Genomic DNA, 18,699 nt, shown 5'->3' on the forward strand with positions numbered 1-18,699 from the left:
GCTGTCATCGGGCACTTTTGGAACTAGTTCCAGCCTTAGGCTCGTTCGTTGACCTTTTTCACAGCTTCGATACCACAACATTGACTGTTTTGTATTGTGTCGGCCCAACTTTCGGCCTGCATGGATCTAAGGGGCGGTTGGGGTGGGGTGAGGTAGGGGGGCTTTAGTGGAGGCCGTCATGCTTGAGCATGGGCCAGCCGTCTGGGCTGCAGAACATCTGGAAGCGCTGTGGGCCTTTTGGTGCTTGAAGGAGTGAGCCAGCTAGGGAGAGCGCGTCACTCACACACAGCTAGATTACACACATATCCGAGCTGCGTTTTATCCTGAAAACCAGGGGAGTGTATTAAAGAGCATGTGAATGATAACAAGGGCACTTGTGGTGCACGTAAAATCCTTCCTCGCTTGCTTGTTAAAAGAGTTGATGGAAAAGCAGCCACAGGGGCTACACCTTGTTCCCACAAATATCGGGCTGTGTAGCGACGGGCGGAAATCGATCACCTTGTTAAAACAGAGACGTGCAGAAATAAAGCTATCTGAGGAAAGCTTTGTCAGATGCTAATTAACCCTCTTTGCTCATGTATCGCTGAATTAAAAAGCCTGTTTATGACCTGTTACGCAGTAGGAATCAAAACGCCAGCAACCAACAAAGTACCCCTTCTTCCTGTTCTTTGGGAGCACTGCAAAATTTGCCACCTGGGGATTTTGGATCCTGTCCTAGAGAAATCCAAGCTGTCTTCCGGCATTTATGTTGTTGGAATGCAGTTGAATGTTAGTGCTTAATGGATTTAATGTTTAGTTCTGTCTGCCGATGAAACAGCATTAGCTCTTTGAAGGGGATAGAACACACACACACTCACTCACTCACTCACTCACTCACTCACTCACTCACTCACTCACTCACTCACTCACTCACTCACTCACATACACATTAGTGATTGTTTCCACAACCTTTAAGAAAAAAATGTATATTGCTGATGAAAAGCATGGCTTTACTTAAAATCCATGGATATGCCAGTCTCGTTACAGTGTGTGTGTGTGTGTGTGTGTGTGTGTGTGTGTGTGTGTATGTCTTGCTTGCATGGGAACATGCGTGAGAGAGAATTCCGTGGTCAGTGTTTTGGGGGAGTGTTCATGGTGGGAGAAAACGAGACGCTTTGAGATGTTTTTCGCAGGTCACAGACACTACCCCCTGATGTTTGTTCACATATTTATATAAGCCAATCCCCATCAGGATTCTTTGTGGTGCTCCACAAACCATATGTCCCCTCCCTGTCCTTCTTTCTTTTCTCTTTTTACACTGCTTGTCTTTGGGTTAAGACCACAGAGGTACTGGATGTATTTGTATACATTCATCAGCATGCTCTGTTTTCTCTCATATCACTTCATTTCCTCTCCAAAGAGGCAGTATGTAGAAAATCAGCAGTTTTCCAAGGACCATCTTGTACAGAGTGACACAGGTCCTCAAGGGTACATTTGAGACGTTTTGTCTGCTCGATGACAAATATTTAGCTTTTATAATAAATACAGTTTACTTGCTGATCCAAATAAGGTATAAGCCAAAGGTCTTTTCAGGACTGCATGAGGTAAGATAGCTATAACAGATAAGTACTGATATTTTCAAAAGTCCTCCCTTCCTTAATAAAGAAAAGTGTAGCAACTTAAAGTTTAAAACCTGTTCCTGACATACTGTGTATTTATACATACACAAAAGAGGTTGTGGGAAAGTAACGGCAGACTTTCTTTGTTTGCTTTACCTTTGGCAAAATGTATGTGTGCGCACTAATGGGCTAAGTCCTCAGAAAATCACATCCATATGGGAAGGACAGGCTGAGAACTTAACAGAGAGAAATAAACCTACCGAAGGATCACCTGACAAAGCAAGGTTTTATATTTGCCAGAATAAAGGTGGAAAATAAGAGATCAAATAGATAAAAGAAGATTAAGGATTAAGATTTACGGAGCGTCCTTTATGATAAAGAATGTTCAAGACTACAAAGGCACGATTGACTAGCATGACCTTTCAATTTCAAGAGGCAGAATAATTTCTTAAAACTTGATTTGTAAAGTTCGTCACGACAAACTTTGGTGTTGGCTTTGACGAGGCAAGTATTCACAAAGGCCGGTGTTTTTTGGAGGGGAGTGGACATAAAACTTGTGAAATCTAGTGGAGTGCTACGGTGCCAAAACATTTGGAGGCAAATGGAGACGGGCATGTGACGTCATACGCAAACTTGTGACGCAGTGTTTTGATATGTCACATGTCCATGTTGTGCTTTTTTTTTGTTTTCACGTGACATCACGTGACGTCACGTGACGTCATCAGTATACACGTGAGGAAGTTCCCCTCATTGTTCTGAGTGTCTTGATAGGTCACATGTCCATGTTGCATATTTTGGGGGGGTGGCTGTGGTACAACCGAAAGGCCAGTCGGTACACCGATGTAAAACTTTGTTCAGGGTATCACCCTAAAGGAGCTGGCCGAGTTTGGTTTATAATGGGAGTCCATGTGAAAAAAAGGCCAATTTGAGACCCCATACCGGAAGTACCTCAGATCGCTTAGAAAAGTAATACCAACAAACTTCAGACCATGGTCTACAACATATCCGAATTTGGTGCATGTGGCTCCAAAGCTCTAGTGCCTCTTTTCCACCGGAAAGAACCGGCTAGAGAGCCGTCACAGCGCCGAGTGTGACGTCACTGTATACGTGTCTCGTGTCCCAGCGATGTTAGCGCAGCAGCGGCAAACACAAACACAACAACAATGGCGGATGTTGCTTTACTGTTAATGCTCATGGCTTTGCGAACCTACATCGGCATCCAAACGCGGCGAATAAAACGTGTACGTGCGGCTCCGTGTAATCTGTATAAACGGAGGTTGTAATCGATAAAGTACATAACGTTATTTTTATCGTTAACACAGAAAAAACGTTAGCCTTAGCATGTAGCTACCTACTATCATGTGTGATGATAATGTATCATATCGCGGTAAAGTAAAAGTGTATTAAACATTAAGTCTAGACCAGCAACGTTTTGGTGCTACTTAAGGACCACTTTTCCTGGTTCGGAACCGGTGCTTTGGCGGTCGAAACAGAAAGAACTGGTTCTAAATTAGGCTCCGAACCAGCACTCGAACTGCCTCGGTGGAAAATGCCGGAGGAGTTACTCTTGATAAATTTTTTTGTCTAAGCTTAAATAAGAAAACAGAATGTTGGCTTCTACATAGCGACATAACTAGATTCTCAGACATACAGTATATTAAGCATTGTAAGTGATTGAAAATAGTTTGTTCGTCATTGTTCTTTGAGGAGTACACACATCTCCAAATAAAAAAAAACAAAACACTTTTTTGTGACTCAACAACTCTAATCATATTTTGCCCTCCAACATATTACACATATACACTGGTGCTGCAACTGGAAAATGTTTGGGGGGGGGGGGGGATCACTCTGGATTGTTCAGCAGATGCCTCAGTTTCTTTAAGTTTGGGGCATTTGATGCTAATGAGGCCCAGACAAGCTGTCTTTACCCCAGCAAAGAGGATTTTCCACTGGGGCAGAGCATTTCTAAGGGATAGAATCTTGATCTTGATGAGACCCAGGACCCAGTTTGTTTCAGTCTGGCTTGATGGTATGTGGAAGAGAGTTCTATCCTTGCACTAAGCTTTAAATCTTTAGTTTGAAACAGCTGAGTTTATGGGGCCATGTAATAAAAACTCAATGAGTGATAGCTAGAGATCCACGTAGTGCTAAGAACTTTTCACTGGACCGCTGGGGCCGACACGACAGTTTGCTTTCCTTTTTTTTTCCATATGCAGAATGTGACCCTGTTTGCACAGTGATGAATTTCCATTCATACTTACATAGGCACAAAACTTAAATACAAAGACATGCAAAGTTAAAAGACTGGAATTTTGGAAAATGGAAAACATGAATCGAACACTTTGTCTTTAGATCATATTTCTAATGTAAAGTGAGGTGTTATTGCATATTTTGGCTGTACCATCATCCTGTAAGGGGCCACATTTAACTTAGTCAAACACCGAAGAACATATAAGTCGGCTTGTGCGCTCATCTCATCTCCTCTCCCTTCCAGTTTATCAATCCCTCCCACATGTCATTGTGACCAGTTCCATTTTTGAAACATTCCTCCCTAAGCTGTTGAAAAGAAACATGAAACAGTGCCAAAGAAAACTAAAAGTTTCAGCATCCTGTTGTAGACGTTCTCGACCATGGTTTTAGGCAAGCCACTGGATTTTAAGCAGACTGCTCCAACTCCATATCTTTAAAGGGGAGCAACGTAACCCGTGACAAGTCCTTTTTCTCGAGTGTTCCTACCTTCGACAGAATCCAGAGTTAGGTAATGATAATGTATACTAAAAACCTTGTAAGAATCAGGCAAGAATGTCTAAAACTTGACATTTTGCAACATCCTAATGTCACATGACTGGTTGTTTAAGCTACATTTTGAATCATGGACTCGTTCAGAAATGGTTCTTTTTAATGGAAAATGTCAAAACAGATCAGCGGTTTGTGTGGTACTGATGGCATGGAACACATCAGTCAAAATCTGGTAGCAATTTTCCTGCCATTGCCCCCCCCCCCCCCCCATCACCTTTTACACCGAGCTGCTGATGGATATCTTAGACTATAGTCCCAGAGCCTGAAGGTAATGGACGAGGGAACATTCTGGTGTCTGGATTTCAACATATTCAGGATGTAGAAACCTCTGCTGTTTGGGTATAGTGAGGGACTTCAGGTTAGGAATGGTGAGTCGGGCCCAGGCTTCCTCCAATTTTGCTTATTTTTAATCTGTAAAATGAGTATAGTCTCTGGAGACAACTCGAGTCTTGCTCTGCCATGCTAACCTTCCTATACATTCATTCATTCTTGCCCTAGATGGTCAGCTCGGACTTCTCTGTCCCTTGCCACAAATTCCAGCTCTTAATCAGAGATCCCCAGACATTCCCAAGCCAAGATTGACCGTTATTCTCTCCAGCAGTCCCGGGTTTTCCCTGGAGCTCTTATTCCATTTGGACAAGCAGGAGCCAACCAGTGGCATCCTTGTAAGATGCCGGAGCTACATTAATTTGTTCCTTTAAATATCTTTAAATGTTTTTGACCAGGATCTCAATTCTGCAAGTAAAAGATTCACTTGATTTAGACCTTGAGGCAAAACCCCGACTGCTCCAGGGTTACAGTACAAGGTATACTCAAACTCCCATCATGATTGTCTGTGCGATTATGCACTTAGATGAAGTGAAAGCTGGCCAGACTCTGTGTTACATCTACCGATGTTCAAAAATCAAGTTGATGTGTGGTGGGATATACGTAATTGTCTGGTTTATCCGTGACTCCAAAATGTAAGTGAGGCAAAAACAGTAGGATGGTGTAAAATGCTTGATTGCTAGCTTTGCATGCACCACCCAGTAACTTATGTCATGAAAGTCCAGCAGGAAGCATACCTTCTAACCATAGACTGTAGCAGCCAGTTATTGCTCAGCCGTAGAACTGACTAAATTTGTAAATACTGACACTATGATAATTTCCTGAGAAACCTCAGTGGGTGTAGGGACTCCAATCATGATATCATTGTCCAATTTGTTGTAGAGACTTAGCTGTTCCATCCAAGTCAGTGCAAAAAATATTTTTGCAAGCAATGTTGGTGGGCGTCCTAAAACTGTGATTAAGTTTTGTTTTTTTTACATAAAGTCAATGTCAAAGGGGGGGCACGGTGGCTTAGTGGTTAGCACGTTCGCCTCACACCTCCAGGGTTGGGTGTTCGATTCCCACCTCCACCGTGTGTGTGGAGTTTGCATGTTCTCCTCGTGCCTCGTGGTTTCCTCCGAGTACTCCGGTTTCCTCCCCCGGTCCAAAGACATGCATGGTAGGTTGATTGGCATCTCTGGAAAATTGTCAGAGTGTGTGATTGCGTGAGTGAATGAGAGTGTGTGTGTGCCCTGCGATGAGTTGGTACTCCGTCCAGGGTGTATCCTGAGATAGGCACAGGCTCCCCGTGACCCGAGAAGTTCGGATAAGTGGTAGAAAATGAATGAATGAGTGAATGAATGAATGAATGAATGAATGAATGAATGAATGAATGAATGAATGAAAGACAGTCAAGAATCTTCTCGAAGAAATCTGCATTATTCAAGGTGTTGGCCAGAATTTCTCACCAAGCTTCCACACACTGCAAAGAAATCAGTTTGGAATTTAATGATTGATTTAACAGCCATTAGTCTGTATTTAAAACAGTTAAGAACTACCAAAACCAAAGTTTTGAGTCTGATTCAATGATTATGTACATCAAAATCATTCGGAAAGTTCTGAACCCGAACAACGTTCTACAGTAACTCACCACTGCCTTGTCAAAGCTCTGGTTGTGTGGCCATGTCTGATTTATGACGTAATGTCTGTGTCAGCAATATTAGTCAACTCATCAAACGCAAGCTCAGAGGTTATCTTGGCTTTTACATGCATGCTACGTGACAAAGTCTTGCATTCCAGCTGAATAAGTCGGTGCCAGGCGGCTTAAAATGCAGACATTCCAACAGCTCGAGTTATATTAAGTGTTTGTCATGACTAGCCTGCTGAATATGCTTGACACTGGAAGTCGATTAAGATCGAGGGACCCTGCAGAGATGCATCTTGCCTAGAAGGTATTCCAGGGGTTTTCAGGAATAATTACTTGGCAGTGCTAGTGGTCACTTCTTTCTGACTTTAACATGACTTCTAAATTGAATTATGAGATGCTAGGTGCATTCGATTCTTAGCACTCTTAACATCCCTTCTTTCATTACATTTGTTCTTGGTTCAATCTAGAAATCTACAATGGAGAATTTCCCACTTGGAAACGCAAAACACTATATGAAGCTTTTACTATTTAAACGGAGCTTGACGATCCTGTTTATAATGCAGTACAAATAGAAAACACCACCTACCCAACAAAAAGTGGACCCTCTGTCTCTCTGTCCAACGGTTAGGCCTATTGTACTTTGTGATAAAGTGAGGAAAATAAATGTATTAAAAAGTTTCTGTGTAAGTTTCCCATGTTAACTCGGTTCAGCTTTAACTCTAGTCGCATCACACACGACACATACTTCAGTGAGACATACAGTACTGTATGTGGTGTTAAAGACATGTCACACCATATCACGTTGCAGCTGTTGATTATTTCAGCAGATTTCGCACAACTCTTTGGCTGATGGAGAGCCTGCTTCCTTAGCACACAGATCTGGTGAGACGTTAGACACGATGGCAGATCTAGAAAGGAAGTGGAGGTGGCCATTGACTGTGAGTCAGTGATTTAGCATCGGTTCTCAGCAAAGAGGCTTCTGTGCGCTCTAGTTTATTTGAGAAGTCACCTTACTTACTTACATAACACAGACGCTGCTGGCTATTGTTAAAATAAAAAAAGCACCTTTTTGAACCAGGTGAAGAAAAAAAAAACGTTGGTCTGGCAGCTCCATAATTTGGCAGGAGTTTTCAGACATACACTATAGGTCTGAAGTCATACATCATCAAAGTCCAGCTTTAGTAATTGGCCCAAACTTAATGACCGTATACTCGCCAGGTAAAATTAGCTTGTTATCTGAAAGACCCACTTGAGACCTCAATTTGGATGACAAAATACACATATTGGATTGTAATAAATACAAAAAAATTCGTTGACTAGACAGAACAGTTTTTTTTCTCCACATGTTTTCGTTAGCACGCTAACGCTACCTCTCTGACTCGATAACTCCTTCCCCAGAGCCACTTCCAGCACGACGGAGGATGTGTTTAAAATATCAGAAAAGAAGGGCTTCTACCAGGCAAATCCAACTTTAAGAAGCTTTGAAGACAGAGAGTTTTGGTTTGTAGAATGGTAGTTAATGCTAAGCCATTAAATCTTTCTTTATCCTAGACTGACTATGTACAATTTCGCCAATATTTTTAAGTTTTCTAGGAACATTTCTAGGAACCTTTTGGCTCAAAGAACGTTCAGTCATCTGGGCATTCGCTAATGTTTTCCATCAAATTAATAACTGTTACTACAACTCTGAGTAAAATTGTAATAAGATTTTGCTGCAAACTATTATTTGAGCAGACGTTTTCAGAAATATAATTTTGGGAGTTCCTTAGAAGCTTTTGGAAACATACTGATCTTTCTAATAAATATTCATCTTAGCAGGATACTTTTTTACTTGCCAGACCGTAGTGTGTGTTCAACAGGTTCGTCTTATTTAGCGGCGAATACACCAGCCTGGCATGGTGATGAGAATCACCTGCTCAGCTCTGGGGAAACAGCTGCTTGGTTTTCTTGGACGGGACAAAATTATGCTGGCATGTCTGCCGATCGAGCAGTCATGTCCGGCCACACACTGCCCCAGACACACAGCACAGATGTCTGGGAGAGGTCTGGCAGCAGGAGGCATTCCGTCGGTCATGGCTGGCCACACACACCCCCTCATACCCCATGTATATCTTGGTTGAAATTCAGCTCTTCTCTTCTTTTAAATGTCCAATGGGCGCCATGCCCAAGCCATTCGATCGCTTGTGCACTTCCCTTTTCATCTCTTTCTTGCTCATGTCCTCCCACCTTCCATCCTTTTCTTCTCTATTTTCATTTGCAAAACATATGTTGAACTTTTGACTTAGACGTATAAATAACTCTGGCATGTCAGGATAAATGTGTAAAATTGTTATGCTCTGGGAGATCAGTAATATTTATGAATAAAACGAGTCCGTCCCCTTAAGAAGCCATCTCACGTTTAGCCGTAACGCATCGAGTCTTCTCATATGTTTTATTACCATGAGTTGCAGCTCAGAATCAATGAGCCTTCCTCTGTGTCATCCTATATCTAGACTGATTGGAACTGAATTTCCAGGCTAGACCTGCGTAACCCCTGACCCCTTCAGACATGTAACTTATGTCGTCCAACAGCTGTTCACGAAAAGGTTGGCATTCCACAGGACAGCTGCAGTGTATGTTGGTGCCAGGGGCTGTCTTGTGAAGGGATATATTTGAACTCATTGAAACTGGACAGTACATAGAAATATTTTGTTTTGTCATTGTATAGTGACTCTGTCTGGACTACGTGGACTAGTGTTTTTTTTTTTTTTTTCTGGAATAGATTTTGATCATAAAATCAAGAGTCATATAATCATGCATATTTCTTCTTGTTCTTGGTCAAGTCCTCTGAGGTGCAATTCTCCGATATAATAGTCATGTGCTGAAAATATTTCCCCAAAATGATGGTGAGCAGGAATGTTTTTTGCATCCAGAAAGAGAAAGTGTTTGTAGATGTCTGTCCACAAGTATGTGTGAGAGGGAGACCGATGTGTGTTTGTGTGCTTTGCTTTCAGAGCAAAAGCAGATTTTGTACATCATCACATATCCATATGGAGAGTCTCGACGTTTCGTTTCTTTTCGTTTGCATAAATGTAAACTTCACTCACTATATTCTATCAATCACCCCACCCACTTACACCATCAATGGTATCGTTAGCGCTGGTTGCATCACATCAACTCCAATCACATCGCTTCCATGCTTGTCATTTAAGGTTGCATGTCACCTCCGGTTGTGCCAACCGAAGATGATACAATTGGTGGTGGTGGTGGTGCATGTGTCACCTCTGGGTCACGTCTGGTCATGTCACCTCCAGCTGTGTGACCTCAGGTCAGGTCACCCCTGTTTGCACCATCTCCAGTTGTGTCATCTCCGCCACCTCCGCACTCCCCTGGTCTTGTCACCTCTGGTCATGTCACCTCTAGTTGTGTCACCTCCGGTCATGTCACCTCTAGTTGTGTCACCTCTGGTCATGTCACCTCTAGTTGTGTCACCTCCGGTCATGTCACCCCTAGTTGTGTCACCTCCGGTCATGTCACCTCTAGTTGTGTCACCTCCGGTCATGTCACCTCTAGTTGTGTCACCTCCGGTCATGTCACTTCTAGTTGTGTCACCTCCGGTCATGTAACCTCTAGTTGTGTCACCTCTGGTCATGTCACCTCTAGTTGTGTCACCTCTGGTCATGTCACTTCTAGTTGTGTCACCTCCGATCATGTCACTTCTAGTTGTGTCACCTCCGGTCATGTAACCTCTAGTTGTGTCACCTCCAGTCATGTCACCTCTAGTTGTGTCACCTCCAGTCATGTCACCTCTAGTTGTGTCACCTCCGGTCATGTAACCTCGAGTTGTGTCACCTCCGGTCATGTAACCTGGAGTTGTGTGACCTATGATCATGTAACCTCTAGTTGTGTCACCACCGGTCATGCCACCCCCAAACATTGCTGACCAACCAGTTTTGACACCTCCGCTTATGTCATGACGCTGCTTTTAGCATCTCCGGTCATGTCACCTCAAGTCGAGTCACATCCAGCCTTGTTACCTCCACTTGTGTCATCTCTGGTCGAGTCATCTGTAAAAACATGCAGCGTCTGGTTGTGTCACCACTAGTCATGTCACCTCTGGTTAAATTACCTCCAGTTACGTTACCTCTGGATCCAGATGTGTCACCTCTAATTGTTTTACAGATGAACCTATCACTTCTAGTGACATTTCTTCTGATCCCATCAGCTCTGATCGTGTCACCACCAGTCACGTCACCTTTCCCTGCATCACCTCTGTCCAGTCACCTTTGGCAGTGTCACTTTCGATTGCTCGTATCTTATAGAACCCTTTGTCTTGTTGCAGTACACACAATGTGAAAATATAGAACACGGATAAAGATCTTAGATCCTAGTGAATGTTTTGCCAGAATCCAGTTACCATGAGGTGAAAACCTTGAGCAAATCTTTATAGCATTTCATCTGAATACTACAAATTCATCCCTCTGAAATGTTGCTCCATCGTTGAATAACAAATCATACAGATTTAAAACTTACTTTACAAAAAACATTCCTGAAATTTGTCATTATTGTTGCTAATCTCGTTCGCCTCACACCTCCAGGGTTGGGGGTTCGATTCCCGCCTCCGCCTTGTGTGTGTGGAGTTTGCATGTTCTCCCCGTGCCTCGGGGGTTTCCTCCGGGTACTCCGGTTTCCTCCCCCGGTCCAAAGACATGCATGGTAGGTTGATTGGCATCTCTGGAAAATTGTCTGTAGTGTGTGTGAGTGAATGAGAGTGTGTTTGTGACCTGCGATGGGTTGGCACTCCGTCCAGGGTGTATCCTGCCTCGATGCCCGATGACGCCTGAGATAGGCACAGGCTCCCCGTGACCCGAGAAGTTCGGATAAGCGGTAGATAATGAGTGAGTGAGTGTCGTTAATCTTTCAGCCACTCCTTGTTCGGGGTCACCACAGCAGGTCATCCGATCCGCATATTACATTTTGGCACAGGTTTTACACCGGATGCCCTTCCTGATTAAAGTATTCCTGAAAGCATTTGCATAAATGTTTAATCATGGTACTAAACAACATCCTTAAGACTTCTATTATTTCTGAGTCCGGAACAGGTTTCATGTCCTTTTCTCAATACCGGACATATTGAATTTCTTATCTGTGGTAATTGCACTTACTGTACTGCAGATGTAGGAGATAAAAGTTGCAAAATGCTGGAGTATTACTTTAATGCTGAGATTAGGAGCTATCATTGATCGCATTTTAAACAGGCTTTGTTCATAACATACTGTGTGTTACATCTGTATGTGTTCATAATCCACTGTTTGTTTCCAGTGAGGGCTGAAAATAATTTAACAGCCATGTGGTCTTAAAATTAAATATTTTTCCAGATGCATGTAAAGGCTGTAAGCCTCATAGACGCAATGCTGTCTTCAGGTTAGTAAACATTGAGCTAGCAACCAGATTTTTTATTATACCCAGCCTAAGGAGCTTGTTTTCCCTACCCATGTAATTAAACCTTCCCAAACGGAAATCCTGACTCCTCCTTAAGACTTGGTTCTTATGACTGCTTTGGGCTTTCTACACCACATCCAGACCGATCATTGTGTAGTCCCCATGTACCAAACCAGTCCATAACGAAGAAGAGTCCTATGGAAATAGCTATACTGGGCAGGATGCCACAATTTGTCTTTCAGCATTGCCTCTTTATTTGATTATTGTTATAAAGAAGACTGTTTGAAATACTTGTTCCCATTGCAGACTTGTCCATAAAAGAAGTGTTTATCTAGAAAAACGGTTGGGAAGGGGTTGTTTATGGAAACAATTTGGTAAGCTCTGACTAGCACCCTGACATCTGACCAAAAGATCTATAGTCCATAGTGGTGGCTAGGTTGGCACATTGTCTTCCTAGCATCTGGGCACACAGCAAGGAATCTGTCACAAGGCAGACAGACAGAAAACAAGCGCTCGGAAGTTAAGACAGCGATAGAGCAGTAAATAAAGGCAGTGACAGCAGAGGAAGTAAAAGAGAAGAGAAAGCCTGTCCGTACTTGTAGGTGTGTCAGACCATGAGCTCCTGACGAATGGGATGATTTAGTGCTGGAATAATACAGTAACGAGTCGTAATTTGTTGTTACAGTAATGCATTCACTCAGGGGACTCGTTGGAGGCATTCATCTGCTGGCACTCTGCTATACTTCAGCTGCCAACTCACTACCGCTAATTTCTGAACAATGTTCCCAGAAATCCCTTCCAATTAATGTCCCTGCATTAAGTCTGTATGTTTTACTAGATAGTATATGATAGCTAACAGATATTGAGTTCTTTGTGATATGGATATTCCAGAGAAATAAGGCACTCGTTCCATAAAAGCACAGTAGAGTAAACAGATCTTGTTTTAATTATTTATTTATTTGTTTGTTTGTTTGTTTGTTTGTTTGTTTGTTTTGACTAAATGGAGCATTTTGTGTAAAAAAAAAAGTATTTTTTAAAATGACTCTTTTTATCTCTGATTGCAGAATGTATGAACTGTACGGGTTACAACGATCTGAACAATCGCCTGAACAACATTGAGAGTAAGGTAAGAGCAACGAACTCTTATGCTTAAGACATGCGTAAAGTATCTCCTGCTTTTCCTCAATCAATCGATTAAATGTTTCAAAGTCACCCATTTTGGCAGAGATTTTGGTGCATAAAGCAAGTAAACGGTGGCCCAGATTTCATTTGGAGGCTTGAGGTCAAGAATTAAACCGCAGCTTATAACTTACTCCCAAGTTCTTACTCCTAATTCTCTTTTTCCTTGTCTTTGGTATTTTCACCAAGTAGGTTACATTCATAATTTTTTTTACTCACGACATTGTCAGGGTGGGGGTGGGGGGGGTGGGGGGCATGGTGGCTTGGTGGTTAGCACGTTCGACTCACACCTCCGGGGTTGGGGGTTCGATTCCCGCCTCCGCATTGTGTGTGTGGAGTTTGCATATTCTCCCCGTGCCTCGGGGGTTTCCTCCGGGTACTCCGGTTTCCTCCCCCGGTCCAAAGACATGCATGGTAGGTTGATTGGCATCTCTGGAAAATTGTCCGTCGTGTGTGAGTGAATGCGAGTGTGTGTGTGCCCTGTGATGGGTTGGCACTCCGTCTAGGGTGTATCCTGCCTCGATGCCCAATGACGCCTGAGATAGGCACAGGCTCCCCGTGACCCGAGAAGTTCGGATAAGCGGTAGAAAATGAATGAATGAAAAACGACATTGTCGGGAGCAGGAGTCATTTTCAAAATTCAGTTTGGGATTCATAGCCAGGAGTCCTGTGATTTTTTTATTTTTATGGTGGAAATCACCAAAAATCTGAAGAGATGGTTTCCCAAAAATAGCAAATTGCATTCCTTCCTTCCATTTGAATAAAACAAATCCAAAGACAAAAGCTCTGATCCTTTTTCAATGAACCCTATTTAAGGCAGGTCAGAAGTGCGTTTTAATCGGTCAACATCAGTGTTTAGTCTCAAACCCTAATCAAGTTTCTTATGAAGATTTCTCGTAAGATCCATTTGTGGTTTTAAAAACCTTCTCTGAAATATTATACAGAAAGGAAAAATGAAAATGGACCTAATAGGAAAGGCCCTTAAGCCTCCACTAAGCAGATCTATGCTTGGATTGGATTTTGTCCCATATTTGTTTTTTTTTTAAATAAAAACTCTCTGCCAAATGAATAAATGTATATGTAATGTACTGTGGACAGTAGGATATCAACAGTAAAGTTTTTATGTGAGTGCAATGGTTTCTTGACCTTTTTTGTGCTTTTGGATGTGTTTTAGATCAAGTTGTTACAGGAGGCTGGACCTCGGCTTCCATCAATCAATACTCTGCCGGAGAGATCAACAGACAACGAGGTAGAAACCCCAGAGCCCACCCCTAGGGGACCCCCACCTTTTTGGCAGCCAGGTGAGCCAATCACCTGCCATCACTTTTCTTAACAATCCCTCATTTTAACAGGGACCAGCGTTTCACCCCGAGAAGAGAGCCTCCCTGAGATTTGCGGCCACATACATGTAGAAAGTAATGTCCATAGGAGTGGAGGAGTAATGACATGTTGAGTCTATAAATGCTGGTGCTTAGAGACATGAACAAAGTATATACATATTTCATGAGGGCTCAAGCTGCCAAAAACGTCTTGTGTCTGAAAAATCTCACCTGCTTTTTAAAAGTGTTAAAAAGTCTTCTCTGGCGAATGTTAAAAGTTAAGCAGGTCAGAATACGAGTATCGATGCGCAATGGTTCCATGACTCAACCCCCAGGAAAGTTTTGATTCAGGCCGTAGAATTGTCTAATAGCGTCATACGAGCAGTAGAAGCTTCGGAAAGGTCGCGTTGACTGCCAAGGGGACAGTCGGGTGTCATTTATCCAGCTGGATAAAAACAAATTCATTCATAAATTATTTGTAGCTGCATTGACTCAAGAAATCGTTGTCAAAAGGGATGTGGGATGTGGTAGCCTAGTGGTTAAGGTGTTGGGCTACCAATCGGAAGGTTGTGAGTTCGATTTTTACATCCACCAGGTTCCCACTGCTGGGCCCCTGAGCAAGGCCCTTAACCCTCAATTGCTCAGTTGTATAAAAATGAGATAAAAATGTAAGTTGCTCTGGATAAGGGTGTCCGCTAAATGCTGTAAATGTAAAAGAGGGTTGCCAGGGTCTTGTTATTTATGCCAAACTGAGCACATTTTGGAACAAAGTTGCAAATCAGGGGCAGTCGTGGCCTAATGGTTAGAAATGTCTGACTTGTAACCCGAAGGTTGTGGGTTCGAGTCTCGGGCCGGCCACGACTGAGGTGCCCTTGAGCAAGGCACCGAATTAGCCGTATGTCACTTCACTTCACTTCACTTCAAATGAAAAAAAAAGAATCTTTAAAGATCCTTTAATAGATCTTTAAAGCAAATAATCGGAAATTAAATCTGAAACATTTAAGCAAACATAGCCGACACGAGGCTAAGAGAAATTAGGTGTGGTGACAGTGAATCTACGATATACAGAAAAATATCTGGTAGTAAGATATATTGCAAAGATCGGTACATTAAACGGAGGATTTCAGAGTGGAGGATTATAGGGGGATAATTTTCGTACCAGACAATGAGGGGGAAAAAATGCGTGTTGCAGGTACTGGAAATTCAGAAACGCGTGCACTGCAAGATGAACTTGTTTCCCACGCAAAGAGTAAGGGAAAGAGGAAAAAATACAAATCTCTGGGTTAGTCTGACTTTGGGTTAGTTTCAGGAAGTGTTGTGCTGTTTGTGAGATGTTGATGAGCTGGAGATTTTACTGAGACCTGGCAACCCTGCATGAAAAAGTTCATGTGAAAAAAGTTAGATTCTTGACTTCTAAGTTTGTGTAAATTTGTACCTAAAAACAGATAAAGAGATTGTCGATTGATTGGCATGAATTCCATCACATCACTTATTTGTTTGAATTGCTCACAGAAATTTGGTATAAAAAAATCATAAGACATCAAAAGAAATCCTTAGATTTAGACAGAACCCCTAAATATTCTTGTGTTTCTTAGCTAACCTCACAGCTAATATAACTAGCTAGCTTTATTTGTGATAGCGACTGAATTTGGTTGGCAAGGGATTTTCTCTGGTATGATTGGACTTGCTGTTTGTGAGTAGGGATGTACCGATCCGATATTTCGGATCGGTATCGGCACGGATCCAAGCATTTTGAGTGGATTGGGTATCGGTGGTGCGTGACCGATCCGAATCCGATACCCGTGGTCATGGTCGTCAGAACCGTTATATGTGGGTGGGACAGGACAGGTTTAGTAGGCGCACTTTCCATTTACCTCGCGCGTTAAACATGTCGCTCATTTGGGTGCAAGGTTTACTGTTTAATACATTTTGCATTGTGTTTCAAGAGATAAGATTCGCTTTAAAATATTGCTTTTTCTTCAGAAAATTATTTAATTTAATAATTGCAGTGTACATGGTTTAGATTGTTATACCACTAACTGTTAAAAGTACTGTTTGCTACGGCATTAATAATTTTCTAAGGTTTCTTGTGTTTTCATTTTACATACAATAATAAGGGCATTTTTGTATTTCTTTGCCAGAAACAAATAAATTGTAATAACTAAGCGAGTTGTATACATTCTTAAAAGTTTTAAAGGTAGAAAAGAACACAGATATCGGATCGGTATCGTTATCGGCTGATACCGGCAAACGCGGGGATCGGAATCGGATCAGAAGAGAAAAAGTGGTATCGGTACATTTATTTGTGAGTAAAACGAGTGTAAAGTGTACCTGTGGCTGGTCTTGAACGGCAATGCGATTCCCTGTCAGTTACATCGGTTGCTGATACAATTTTTTTTATCAATGTACAGTAATAAGAATATGAATTAGAAAAACTACTAAACTGCTATTAAATTACAAACTAGTCCATATGGCTTTTATTATTGTTTTTTTTTTTCCAACAGCTTAGGAAGTTAGCGCAAATATTGTTGAAATAAACACATCCATCTGTACGATAAGCAGTAAAATAGCTGCTGCCATGAAACCTAATTGATCTTTTCCAACGTTCTCCAGTCTCACAGATCCAGTGTTCAGCACCCTGCCTCTGGGTCCATCAGTAAAACCGCATACAGCAGACTAATGAGTGTGCTATTGTTTTCAGTGGGGCTTTACTCTCTTTACAAGCCAAGATTAGATTTCCATTAAAATCTCAACTTCAAATAAAATGTCATTATCCCATGAGGTCCTTCTTCATCATTTTGCCTATTTACATCTGTGTGGGCTCGTGCACTGTTTAATCTGGCAATCCCAACCAAGTCCTGGTTTCACTGCATCGAATCAGCTTAATAGATTCGAGGTAAACTCCCTCAGCGAGGCAGCACAAAAAGAGTTCTATAGTATAACACACAGGACACCCAGGCAGGGAGAAAGAATTAGTGAGGGTAGATTTCAGGCTGTGAGAACATTCGGTTATTCCAAATTAACAGGGTCTAGCATATCCAGCTTATAAATTTATGTTGAAAGCCTGACGGAATAGGCTCCGCAGTTGTTTTAGACATCCGTCTGACTTAACAGATACTCAGATAATGAATGTTTTGTTTCGTTTTATTTTGCCAAGGAGCTTAATATGCATGAGGAAATGGTGCGTTTTATTACTATAACTATCGGGCTTTAAAATGTAAATGGGGAAAAATAGAAAAAGAGGCTGAAAGATATTAAAAAAATCAATTTAGGGACTCGCTTTTGTTTTCAGTGCGATTACCATTGCGTACATGTAGGTATCAAATATTTATTCTTATATGGCCTTTAAATATATATATATATATATATATATATATATATATATATATATATATATATATATATATATTTAGTTCCAGAAAGAAGCTTTTCCTGAAGCTAACAACCTGTATGTTCTTTTAAATAATGATTATTCATTTAATTCACTAATTAAGATTATTATGCATATTATTCAATAGTAGATGCATGTTTTAAAACCCTTACTATTAATATTTAGTTCTATCTGTATTGTCCAAGAAGCTGAGATAGATTTCTAGAATAATCTTGTTTCTTTACTCCATGCAGAATGTTTGAAAGTTCTTCCGTTCTGTTCTGGTTCAAATCTGGAGACTGAGATTGTTAATGTGTAAAATATGTATAAAAATCCTGTTCAATGTCTTGTTGAAAGCTCCAATTATAACCATAACCTCTCGGCAGATGCAACCAAGATCTGGGCTGAAATTTCCTGGTACTTATCACCTGATCTTACCAAAGCCATCAGGTGTTGTTTCCTCATAAGCAGTGCTGTTTTTTTTGTTGTTGTTTTTTTTTTTTTTTACCAAAATTTGTTCAGGATGCTTGGTGAAGTTCAGGTGCTTCATCATGGGGGACACTTTCAAGAACAGTTAGGGTGCTTTCACATCTATAGTTCGGTTCATTTGGTCCGGACCAAAAGCAAAAAATGACCCATTGTAGCTTTTTATCAGTTTTGGTTCCTTTTCACACCACACTGATCGTTCTGATCCGCACCAGTTGAAACGAACCAAAATACAGTCATGTGATAACATCCACATCACTCATTGGCCACACGTCTTTGAGCGTATTTCCTAAACTGCTTCTCGATCAGTCAGAATAAACGTGCGGGAAATTTCAACGAAACTCCGGAAGTAAACAAAAAGAGGAAAATACAGCATACAGTACACCACGGAGAGACGACCGCGCGCCGCGATTATGTTCGTGGTTGTAATCTACTACATCGCTTGTATACAGCGTTCTATACAAAGTCTTCATTTTCAGAATGAAGCGCGGATGCGGCTTGAAAATATCATTTTAATGCACTGCAAATGGCGAAGACGCATCGCAAGACACTTCAGGAGGCGGCGAGCATTAC

At 41.7% G+C, this 18,699-nt stretch overlaps 1 protein-coding gene across 3 annotated transcripts in view; it reads left to right on the top strand.

The window, feature by feature from the left end:
• Window positions 1-18,699, top strand: part of LOC113640227 (collagen alpha-1(XXVI) chain) — a 40,259-nt gene that overhangs the window by 4,710 nt on the left and 16,850 nt on the right. For all 3 annotated transcript variants that reach the window (XM_047806735.1, XM_027142620.2, XM_047806734.1), the window contains exons 4-5: window positions 12,837-12,898; window positions 14,126-14,252. In XM_047806735.1, the coding sequence (XP_047662691.1) occupies window positions 12,837-12,898; window positions 14,126-14,252 (189 nt within the window). The remainder of the gene's footprint in view (window positions 1-12,836; window positions 12,899-14,125; window positions 14,253-18,699) is intronic.

Source organism: Tachysurus fulvidraco, chromosome 22 (genome assembly GCF_022655615.1).
Source record: "Tachysurus fulvidraco isolate hzauxx_2018 chromosome 22, HZAU_PFXX_2.0, whole genome shotgun sequence".
NCBI classification, from domain to species: Eukaryota; Metazoa; Chordata; class Actinopteri; order Siluriformes; family Bagridae; genus Tachysurus; species Tachysurus fulvidraco.